Source organism: Ascidia mentula, chromosome 4 (assembly GCF_947561715.1).
Source record: "Ascidia mentula chromosome 4, kaAscMent1.1, whole genome shotgun sequence".
In the NCBI taxonomy this organism is placed as follows: Eukaryota; Metazoa; Chordata; class Ascidiacea; order Phlebobranchia; family Ascidiidae; genus Ascidia; species Ascidia mentula.
Genome location: NC_138569.1, coordinates 16,921,105 through 16,933,281, shown reverse-complemented (window position 1 = coordinate 16,933,281; position 12,177 = coordinate 16,921,105). Strand labels below are relative to the sequence as shown.

Genomic DNA, 12,177 nt, shown 5'->3' with positions numbered 1-12,177 from the left:
AGCGTGTACTGGAAAATTTATCATCAAACAACGATTATCAATCCATTCTAATTCGTAAATTGTCACAAATAGTGAAAAGGATGGTTGGTGGCCAGTGAGTAGTTTAACTGAGTGAAGCCTGTTGCTGCCACGGCTGAAATATTGTTCGATGTTTCCAGTGCAAGGAATGCAAAAGTGTAACGACAAAAAAAAATTTGCGAACCGATACACGATGAAACATTATGTCGCACTGCCCACATAACGACAATTTGATCGCGACAGTCGTGAATGAAGTTCTGGATTTGTGTAATAACATTACAATTGTTACAGTTATTTGATTTTCGACGACATTTACGTCAGGATGATGACCTCAAGTACAAATATTATTTGTTCTACAAATGTTTGTAACACCACACCTTATAAGAACACAGCACAATCCACATTTGGTGACCATATCGGATACTACCCAGGGTGTCCAACTCGAACAAGTCAACACCTCAGTTTACTCTATTTGTTATACCAAGACAGTGTATAATTGTGTTTGGCCAAAGTTCCTATTGATATACAAATATTGGTACAAATAAGTCGTAAAAATGCACAAACAAATTTAAAACAACTTTGTTTCAACAAACGTTTCTGTGTAAGAAGGTTCTTTGCAGTTTTATCATGCTACATCGTGACATGAACTTTCGAATTTTCGCACTCTTGTGCAATAGCAATCCATTAACGACGTATTGGCAATCAATCTCGGCAAGTCGAGGCAAGTGAGGCAAGTCAAGGTATACTTATGCTTGCGCAACAGAACAATGCGACACTTGTGGCAAGTTTATTGCAACACAAACAAGAAAGGCAGGAACACTATATATTGGGCAAGTCTTAAACACAGTTTTGTCAATCTGCAAGAAATACCAAGAAGCGAATACGGCATACCACAACAAGACAATGTAAGTACATTTTGTTGAATTAAATTATACCCTGATATTTTAAGTCCACAGAAAACTAATGCAAATGTGTGTTTAGGTTTTACAGGATTTCTCTTTTTGTGCTCATTGCTGTGTTCCGTGTGAGTGCGGCCCTGAGTAAGTAGAATGCAAAAAGCAGAACACAATAATTCAATACTAAATGTAAATCTTGATGTTTCAGAGGTTCATCATGGGCTCATAGACGGGCTCGCCATTACTTATGAGTCGGCCGCCGATTACTGCGACAAGCAGGCCATGAGGTTGTGCACACACGCGGAAATATGCGCCAACAACAACCCACCAGTTATCGGCGTTTTGACCGGTGATAACTGGGTTCCAATCGGGTATGCTTGAATGTTATGTAGGATGCTGCGATATTCAGTGCAGTTTTCAAGAGTATTTACATGTATAGTGGACTTTACTTATTTTGATCACTTTTGTGTCATTGCAGAGATCAGTTTAATGACTGGACCCAAGTGGGAAGCAACAGGTTGTGCTACAAACACATCGAGCACTATGGGCCCCCGACTTGGGGCGTCACCCCTGGACCTTGTGCAGGAAGCTCTTTGCCGTGTCCGTACAAGAAAAATGTTCTTTGTTGTGGTAAGTCCTCTTCACGCTGCGACAATTTAACGGGGCTTTCACTAAATGTTTCTTGATGGTTTCAGTTTTAAAATTCGAGCTTATATGTGCTGTTGTTGCTTTATGTTTTCTAGTAATTCATCATGGTTTTCGGGCTGATTTGCCCATGTATCAAAGATAAATCGGGTAAATGTTTTTTCAATAGTTTTAGAATTTTGCTGCCCTATATTTAATAGTTGCTTTTTTGAAAATCGATGTTTATCGCATCGCTATTTTGTTGTTTTATCCCGTTATACAAGGTACAACAACATGCACAAGTAACGCAGATTCATTCGAGTTTTGCATTGACGCACATTGCGCAACGGAGTCGTTTGCAACGTAGGTTGCTGCAAACCATCATCTTGTTGTGTTTGCAGCGTTACAAGCGATTGGAAAGTTTTCTATTTTTTGTAAAATCCCGATGAGCTATTTTTGTCGAAATTCCCTTGATCGCACCCCCCTTTGCGGAAGTATTCCTGAGAATTTTCCGCAATTAGGCTCCAATTCGACAAAAGCGGAATTTTACACAACAGTAACCTTTATTTCTTGGTCAAGTTTTTGTCCACATCGTGGTTTCCAGTTGTAAAATTCCCCAAACAACGTCTTTCTTTTTACTACTTTCTTTTTGCGACATTTGTTTGAACAACTATATTCAAACATTTACCAATAAACCTATTAAATTCTTACACAGCCGGGGTTGAATTGGATGGAGCCTATCTTACTTACGACTCGGCACGTTCCTATTGCTTGGAGCGTGGACAGGACCTTTGCAAGCATGATGAGATTTGTCCAAATAATCAACTGGAGGCAGTCAACGTTATTCCTGGGGACCACTGGGCTCCCGTCAAGTACAAAAACTTGTTATAATTAAATATACATTTGTTTAATTTTGAGCAACTTTTTGCAATTCCCGCCATAAGCTGGTGATATGAGAATGTTTGTTGTGAAAAAAATGGTGATGAATGCGAAAATAATCTTTAAAACCCAAATGGGGTCGTGCTCATGACCCAAAGTTTTATCAGACCTGGTCTGTAACCTTTTAATAAATATTTATTGTTGTGCTAATCATGATTTTACCGTTGCTATGCAGGAACCAGTACAACGATTGGGTAGAGATAGGCGACGACAATGGAAGAACTTGTTATAAGCACATTGCAAGATACGGTGCACCAACCTGGGGAGTCAAAACTGGCCAATGTCCTCCTTGGGGCAACGCACAAACTCCTTGCCCACACAAGGGTTATGTGTTGTGCTGTGGAAGCAGTGATCCCGGTAAATGTGCTGCCTGTATTTGATTTGTTGCTACGTTTTTCTTTTAAAAATGTTTTTACCGTTGGAACTTCCACGTGATTTTCCACATTAAATTTCACGTCATTGTCTAACTGAAACATCATATGAATTGCTTTCCAGCTACAGAACCAAGACCATATTCGTACAACATTTACCACTTTTTGCTTGAACCTACGATGACTTGGGAGTCAGCGCGCAGATTCTGTAAAGCTATACCAAATAGGGATTTGTGCACTTCACAAGAAATATGCCCTAATGGAATCCCATTGCTGACAGGAGTAGTGCAGGGCGATAATTGGGCACCAATTCTGTAAGGAAAATCTCCTGTGAAATGTTCTAATAGCTCAATTATTTAAAAGTGTTTTAGCTTGTTATGACATCGAGTCATTTGGATGATTGACCGTTCTGTTTATTTCATAGAGACTCCAACCCACAGGGAGTACACGATTGGATCGAAATTGGTAACGATGTGAATCGTAAGGCAGGACGGGTTTGCTTCACTCACAATCAACACTATGGAGCCACCATATGGGGGGATAACAATTCGGGTTGTGGTCAATGGAGTGACAGCAATGGTGTTTGCTTGATCAAAAGAAATGTTTTCTGCTGTTCGCCGAAGAAGACACGCTACTGTGTGTAATAGTCACGAAATGCATATATCCCACGACATGCTTGTATTCTGTATTATCTCATGACGAATATACACATTTAACAATAAATACAAACAATTACATATGAAAAACTTTATTCGTCGCTAATGGTTCAGGTCAGCAAAACACAAGGAGCTACGTCAAATTTTCCATTTATGTGAGATTTTAGTTCTTGCAAGCTTTCTTTCAAAGCAGTTTAGTTAAGATTACATTTTGACATTTCAGCAACTACCGCCTCTGAGCGATTTACTGGAGATTCTTCAGCGTTGCTTCTCTATAATCTTTTTCATACTTCCGTATCTCCAGTTTGTTATTTGATACGTATTTTGTCTCAACTATTGTTTCTCATAGCAGTGATTATCGTGGACTAAATGACGCAGCGACTTTGTGGTTGCCAATGACGTAATATCAGCTACTGCTTGCTCTGGAGAAATGTTTCAAAATAATGGATGAGGCGAAGTAACTTTCGTTGAAAAACACCTAAAATTATTTTTATTGAAGTATAAGTTGAAGTAAAGTGCAAAAAGTATATTTTATGGGCTCAACTGCAGTTTAGTACTGTTGATAAGATAATACTTAAAAGTCAGATCAATTAAATCAATGGATATTATTTTCAATCATCCATTTTACTTGTTCATCCTCAAGAAGTTTAGACTTCAAACTACTCGTGATTTCAGTTCAGTTTCTCGGTTTAAAACAACAACAGGTAACAGGTTAACAGATACATTGAGTCCTAATTACAGAAAAATGATAAGGCTTTGTTATTCTTAAAAAAAGGGGGTTTGTTAAAATCTTACATTAAATGCAATCAAGTGAATTTAAAAAATGTAAATATTTCCAACCAAAGGCATTTTTTTTGTGTAGGTATAGAATAGTAATTTAGTTTTTTCTGTGTGATATTTTCAAGCAAGTATTTAGTCTCTTTTCTTATACTCAAAGCCATCTACTTGAGTTGGGAATTCACGGAAACGTTTTTATAGAGTCATGAACACTAGTGGTATGTGTTAAACCAAGTAATAATTGTTTCTAAATCAAATATACACATAAAACCTAGATTGGAAACTTTGAGATTTGCGCAAAGTGTTTTATGGTAACCGTTAATTGCAAAAGGATAAAAAATCCAACTAACAATTGATACGTTTGTAAAGACAGAAACAGCAACAACGTGATAAAATGTAGTTCATAAACCCTCGGTTTTTGTAATTTTATATAATCAAAGCATGTTTTATGTGACATGGTGATTTCGGTAAGGCTGTTTTTATGTTTTTCAATTCCTTTATTTGATCATGACGGTGCTCAGATGCTTTGTACCTCGAAAACATGTAAAATTAAAGTTACAATGTTATTTGTATTGACAATACTGTTACACTTCATTTGAATCAAACTTGCTGGATTTTTATTGCACTACCTCAACTATTGTTTATATTTTGACAACAGGTTATATACACTCATATACATGTAGTTAGAACTACAATACCATTTTACTAGATTGCATGCACTGATTGTTGCTAACACCATATGCTGTAAGCACTTTTGTAAACACAACAGCTCCTTTTCAGGAATATAACATACACACTATGTAAATATATACCTTGAATGAACAATTGCAATTGTTTCTACACAGGAAAGTAAATTCATGAATGCTGTTTCAACAGGTGTGTTGCACAGGTCACTGTTGACTCTTTATTGCATGATAGCCTGGCATAATGCATCATTGCTTGTCATGAGCATGTCTGTCCTTTTTGTTTGCTTGCAATGTTTTGTTTGCGTACTGCAACATATATGATATATACATATTAATTTTTTTCACTTAGTTCTACATTATGTTTGTTCATTTTGTTTTAATGTTAAAACATGACATGGATGTTTTTATGTGAAAACTTCAGTGAAAATTTATGTGAAATTAATTTGTAAAAGTTTTCATATGTGGGTGAAGACCTATAAATATAGTGGTATTTTTATACTTTTGTCACCATCAAACCATTTTCTTTCAACTAAACAAATTCATTCCACTTGCCTCACAGATATGCATTTTATAATCTTTTGTTTAAACAATATTACATGGTTGTTTTTGTAGCTATTGAAGTCGTTACATGTGTTAGGTAAAGCTATTTCACCGCTAATCATACTTTCGCATGCTTCTTATAAATCATATTCAAATTTTGGTTTTGTATTAACTACAGTCAATAGCATCAATCATTATTTTACATCTTGACCAAAGCAATACCATGTGGATAAATGTGTGCTAGAAAAGTTTCTGTTTTTCACATTGCAACAAATGTGTTCAATACAATTTTGCTCTTCTTAGATGAAACTGGCCTTATTACAACAGGTCACTCAATAATACCACCAACAAGTATCCCCACCACATTAAATCTCCAAACTACTATGGCAGACACCACAGCCAACTCTTCTGGGTTAGTTCATCTGGGTGACACTCTTACCATATTTTCAGAATTAAATATGTATGATTTATTTACATTTGTGTTTTGGCATAACCCGCAAATAAAATTATAGTTTTCCTAGAGTTTGCTTCAATTTTAACTTGAGATTTGTTTTTCAGCACTGCAGGAACCGACGACACAGATGGAGGTTTTTACATTGGTTTGGGATTAGCTATAAGTTCGAGCATTTTCATTGGCGGAAGTTTTATTCTTAAAAAAAAAGGTCTCCTTCGTCTTGCAGCCAAGGGAACTACAAGGGCTGGTATGACAACTTTCCACTGTTATGTAAAATATTTTGTGGAAACAACCATTTTTGTACCACTAAATTAATTTGTGCATATGCAGGTGATGGCGGTCATGCATACCTGAAAGAATGGATGTGGTGGGCTGGTCTTATTTCAAGTAAGCCTTATTTGTTTAAATATTAACACAAGAATTATATTACACTTATTGCTGTTTTGTTCAATTTAGTGGGTGTTGGGGAAGGAGCCAACTTCTTAGCTTACGCATTCGCACCAGCATCACTGGTTACCCCACTCGGCGCTTTAAGTGTTTTGGTTAGGTGAGTGAGTCATTATTAACAATAGTCAGGTGATTTTTGATGTTGTGTAATCCACCTTACCACTGCCACCAGTACAGCAATATTTTGGAATAGATTTGAATAATATCACAAGGTTTCCTTTGTTTTGTAAAGCTTGTATGTGCTTTTGGTCTATTTTTTTTTTGTTTTGATAAAGTATGAGTTTTAATATGTATGTACATACATACATTGTTAAACTGGTCCAGCTAGTTCTGTTCAAATATACTTTACATACTGAACAAACATTGTGCCCTTTGCAACAAAAGCTTTTTGGTTTATTTCCACCTTGTATTTGTTTCAACAACAGTGCGGTCCTTGCTTCCTATTTCCTCGATGAATATTTGAATCTCCACGGCAAAATTGGATGCATTCTTTCCATCCTTGGGTCAACAGTGATAATTATTCATGCTCCACAAAAGGAGGAAGTAGAAAACCTGGCCGACATGGGTTCAAAACTAAAAGATCCCAGTAAGTCAACGTGGTGTGTGTTCACTTATCATTGCTAAACCTTGTTTGGCATGTGTGTTTACATCACAGTCACTATGTTGCACTGCTTCCATGTAAACGTTAGTTTCTAATTATAGGAGCAGCATGATTTTTGTAAGACACAAGTACCTACTATATACCTTATCAGTTTCATTAATTTGTGATTCAAGGGTGGTTTCACTTTCACATTGTTTCCGAATAATGTCATGCCTAAATTGGTTAATTGGTTACATATATTTATACCTTGTTGCTCCAAGCATACGATAACAATTACTTACATCTTGTGCTTACATATAAGTATGTAGTAATGATGGGCCCCAAAGCACTTTGTGCACTTTGTATGTGTGATATTAGTACTATAAACATTTATGGCTTTGCACTTAGTCACCTTTTTACACACAACTTAAAAGAATGTTTCAATTTGGCAGTTTTTGTTACTTATGCCGTTATCGTGTTGGCGGTATCCCTCTTCCTAATATTCCGCGTCGCTCCCCGTTATGGGACTGCCAATGTGATGGTGTACATCAGCATCTGCTCCCTACTGGGTTCCTTTTCCGTTTCCTGTGTAAAAGGTGTGGGCCTTGCAGTCAAAGAGTGGGCGGCCGGTGGTGTAATATGGACCAACCCACTAACCTATGTCCTCATCATCGGTCTGGTGGCCTCTGTTTCTACACAGGTACGACTATTTATAGCTTTCTATAAAAAAATATTTTGTTTCCATGATCCATGATAATACAACCATGCCTTTTTCCTACTCTCCATGTAAGAGAAAGACAGCAAGTTGGCATATAATATGTTTCATTTGTACAAAAACGTTGCGCAAGATGTATACCATGGACAATACTAAATAACGCATCCAGGGTTGTATGGTGTTATAGTGTTCGGCCAAATGAGTTCTTTATTAGTTTTGTGCTGTTAGGACCAACCACAATTCACTTGCGAAATCGCATTTTTACGTCGTCCGCTCATTCACATTCCAATTTACTTACGACTGTGATGACGTAAGCGACTGTAGTTAGGGCGTGTGGTGGCGAAAGTCATTCGGTTTTCTCCTTTTTATGCGCATTTCGTCATATTGACCGAGCGAGGAACAACGCCCCTCTGCGTCGCGCACTGCTGCGCGCGCCTGGTATAGAAATGTTATAGACAAACGCACTGGACGCATTCGTCAATCTATACAAGCATTAGGAAGTAAAGTCTCCATGACCGAAAGTGATAATGCTCGCGTCGTAGTTCCGGGTAATTCAATTGTACCCTTGTATTACTTCTTGGCTTATGGGCATTTGTGTGTGTTACTAAAGCGTTTAAAGGCCTAACTTAAAAGCGTGAAGCTATCCACGATACCCAAACGGCACGGTCAATATACTTAACGACAAAGGTCAAAATCCCTCTTGCTAAATTCATATCAAGAGTGTCGTTATCGTTATCGTTGCCAGTCTGGTGACAATGACAGCATGCCGTAGCAACCTGTTGTTCCTAAACAACTAGTCACGCCTCAGCGATTCCTTCATAAAGCCCTGCTATTAACGCTCTGTTTCGTATGAAGGTGAATTACCTCAACAAGGCGCTCGATATATTCAACACGTCCATGGTGACTCCAGTTTATTACGTTCTCTTCACGACCACCGTCCTCACGTGCTCAGCAATCCTCTTCAAAGAGTGGAACGCCATGGATGCCAAGTCGGTCATCGGGATGTTGGCAGGTATGCACAACAAATTGTTCCAGCGCTTACAATTTAAATTTTTTTTACCGGCAATCGTGGGCTATTGTGGTCCTGATTACTCAGTTAATATACGTCCTACTTTCAAAGCACGTTTTTAGTTGCATTCTTCTCCTTTATTCCCGCCTCGCATTTTGTTAATTCGTGGCGGAAAATCTCTGGTATTTACATTTCCGCACGTGGGCATTAGTGAGTTAGTTACCGAGTAAAAGAAATGACGCAACATTGTTAAATGCCAGGACAGTTCGTGATGGTGATTTTCCGACAGTGACACGAAGTTAAACCCATGCCCTAACGTTATCAAACAAACCGTTTCAACCGTTTTCCATTAACAGGTTTCGGCACGATTATAGTCGGGATCTTTTTGCTTCACGCGTTCAAGAATGTAAACTTTTCGCTTGCCGACCTACCGAAGTTCTCGAAAAACGGTGGCGCGACGATGCCACAAGAAGATGGCGGAAACACTTCTGTACAATACTCCCCATTTCGTAGCCAGCGCAAAGAGGAACGCATGGAATTGCTTGACAACGTGGAACAGGGTATTTACTCTGAAGATGACGACAACAGCACGATCCTTTTTAGTAAAAAGCCAATCGACCAGCAACCTCCCAACGGACGTATACACAGATAAGCTTGGCTTTTATTTTCGCGTTGGTTTCGTGAACTTTGGTACCCTCGTATATACGAGAGCATCATTTTGTACGTTTTATTGCAGGTATGTAATGGTACAATGTTTTGAGCCATTAGCGGCTTCGAAAAACCGCGTTTTCAAACCGCGTTTCTGTTATAGCCTTGACTTGTTCAAAATTCTACGTCAGTCCTTTTATTTGTCAGCATATGAATACAGGTCCAAACAAAAACGAAGGAAACACGCCCATATACTTTGTGCGGTGCACATTTAAGTCGTTTTTCAATCGCAAGTAATGTGTTTAAATGCATATGACCTATCATGCGGTGTGGTCAATATTGCTACGTGAACAAATTGCTTGCACTTCTTGCAATCAGGACTGGCTGTTGACTGCTTTTTTCGTAAGGTTCAAGGTGAAACGAGTCAACCTGATTAATTTCCCAAGGATGAAATTGTTTGTATCACATTTCACTAACCTTTCTACAAGTTTAACTTGCAGTCTGTTTCTGATTATGACGTGTTCGGTTTCAAACTGTTATTCACCAGTTGACTTCAGTAAAAAAATTATTGAAGGTATTTTTGAGATCAATTCGCAAGCATTTAAATGCTTTTATCATGTGGAATTGTTTTAACTTATAATATGTTCAACAAAATACTTGACTCCATGTTTCTCCCATAAACTTGCAGTATATGTGTGTAAAACCGTCGCGCGGTGTTTTATTTGCTGTTCATTGCACGCACGTTGCATATCCCTCACTGTATTTCATAGTTATATGTAGCGCTGCGTTAAAATGTTGACGAAAGAATGTTCCATAACCCCCTAGTGCGAGTCCCAGTAGAATTATGCACAAACTATATTTCGCTTTGAACAACCAGAGATTGTTCGGTGGCTGCCCAAGTAATGTGTTTTCTATTGTATAGCGCAAAAAAAAAACAGACAACGGATTTCTCGGTAATGGAAAATCCCACTGCTGTGGCATCATGAAACGAAATTAACTTAATTTGTTTTGGGGTAAACTTTGCAAACGTCCCATCTTGGAAAACACCCGACACAATGTGTTTGGTGCAAAAACTGCAGAATGGTTTGAGTCACGGCCGATACAACATTGAGTCGCTCCATGCCGGAAGCCGTATTAATAAGTCATGCAACTATCACTTGTCCTATTCATGGCATAAACTATGACCAAATAATTATTCTCTCATCTGCATGCCCGCAGCCTTTCGCGCTTATGAAGTTCTCTTTGATTGTGGTTGAAAATGGTGACAATTTTTCTTTCCTTGTTTTGCTTTACTGGACAAATTTGGAGGCGGATTGGACACGTTTTTGCCCAATAACGACCCGACCTCATGCAAAGGCCAATAAGCCGCGGATAATGACTCCGAATTGTTGCGAAATTTTTCTGCAACCGCTAAAGTAACAAAACGCCCTAAAAACCCCGCACTAAACCCACGTATAACAAACATAAACCAACGTATAGTGATACGAGGCCCCCTTTATTCACGTCCCGGCCCTTCTAATAATGTATCCAACAGATATGTTCGGATGATTCCCGGCTTTCGGCCTGAACGCATGAGAACTGTCGTTTCTATGCAATTGTTGTGGACGTTGTGAGTGACGTCTGTGTGCGTATGAGTGCGCTGCGTTGTGTATTTAAATTACGGCGGAACGTCACGCGGTAATGAAAGAGAACAATCTTCAAAATAATTGGGTGCTCTTTCAACAAGTTGACACGTTTTAGTTGGCCTACCACAACGTTCACATACTATCCACAAAGAAGGTTGAATTTTTTATGATTTGTTGGAAGAAAACAAATCACCCTCAAATACGCATTTGTCTTTGTCACGTGAACGCTTCTTTGCGTTTTGCACAAATCGGAATTTTTATGGCGTGAACCATTATTATAGGCACACATTATTTTGTGTTTGTTTGATATTTTTTGTTGTATATACCACTTTGGCGAGATGTACCAACGTCAAGTTTGTTCGTGACGATCGTGGCTTTGTGTTGAAACGATATACAATAGTATTGTGTGCTGTCGTCGCTGTGTCCTAGCTTGTCCACGCGTTTTTACAAGTAAATAAACGACCCAGAGAAATGCATTTGTAAAACATCAAAGGTTCGTCATCTACAGGTGATTTAAAAGCAGTCCATCGAAGTTTTAGCTGCTAGCTAGGTTCAACGTTCTTGAAACCCTTTTACTAACGACCAAAATCTGATTTTAAATGTAATTGAAAATCAAAACTCCTTATTCTTGGCACAAGCGGTTGAAAGCTCAGTATCGTTTTAACCCACAGTGCTTCTCAACCTTTTTTGGTTAATGTCATCCCAATGAAGTTGGCAAAGATATTCAAGAAAGAATGTTAAAATATAAGGACAAATCACAGCTAAATGAACGGTGTGATTGCCAGTCCGGTGATAGCTATATTACAATGTGGACACAAAGTATTTAACAACAAATAAATTTTTCATTTACCCATGCATATATTTCATTCACACGGGAAGAACAGCACCCAGTTAAGAAACACTGCCTTAACCAACGGTTAAGAAAACAACTGACGAGTTTTTGTTTAGGTAAGAAGGTACAGTGACGTAATTAATAACTTGGGCTAATCATTTCAAGGGCATCGTCTGAAGAGACTCGGGCCCTGCTGGCAACATGGGACTCGGGCCCTGCTGGCAACAATTGTTCTTTTTAATTAGCGCTTACTGCGCGAAAACGTTTGTTTTGTTTGCACTGTTTAGCCACGTCTTAACAGGGCCAAATCGGCCCATGTTTTAATCTGTTTTACGCCTACTCGTCTTGTGACGTCCAACG

General features: G+C 38.4%; 2 protein-coding genes across 3 annotated transcripts; both read left to right on the top strand.

Annotated features, from left to right (window-relative positions):
• Positions 1-802: 802 nt before the first annotated feature.
• On the top strand, positions 803-3,572 carry LOC145899372 (uncharacterized). The gene is made up of 8 exons (XM_082988122.1): positions 803-923; positions 1,000-1,058; positions 1,123-1,285; positions 1,393-1,544; positions 2,254-2,410; positions 2,653-2,834; positions 2,973-3,162; positions 3,273-3,572. Coding segments are annotated over exons 1-8 (1,125 nt in total). The 5' UTR covers positions 803-921; the 3' UTR covers positions 3,493-3,572.
• Positions 3,573-4,362: 790 nt separating this feature from the next.
• LOC145899369 (magnesium transporter NIPA2-like) lies at positions 4,363-11,442 on the top strand. Of its 2 annotated transcripts, XM_082988119.1 has the most exons (10): positions 4,363-4,499; positions 5,127-5,157; positions 5,811-5,919; positions 6,066-6,208; positions 6,292-6,348; positions 6,418-6,508; positions 6,834-6,994; positions 7,441-7,688; positions 8,559-8,715; positions 9,069-11,442. In XM_082988119.1, the coding sequence occupies exons 2-10, from the start codon at positions 5,139-5,141 to the stop codon at positions 9,362-9,364; spliced, it is 1,281 nt and encodes a 426-aa protein (XP_082844245.1). In that variant the 5' UTR covers positions 4,363-4,499; positions 5,127-5,138; the 3' UTR covers positions 9,365-11,442. The 2 variants fall into 2 exon arrangements, with proteins under 2 accessions (XP_082844245.1, XP_082844246.1); XM_082988120.1 differs by lacking the exon at positions 5,127-5,157 and having other exon boundaries at positions 4,365-4,499.
• Positions 11,443-12,177: the final 735 nt, after the last annotated feature.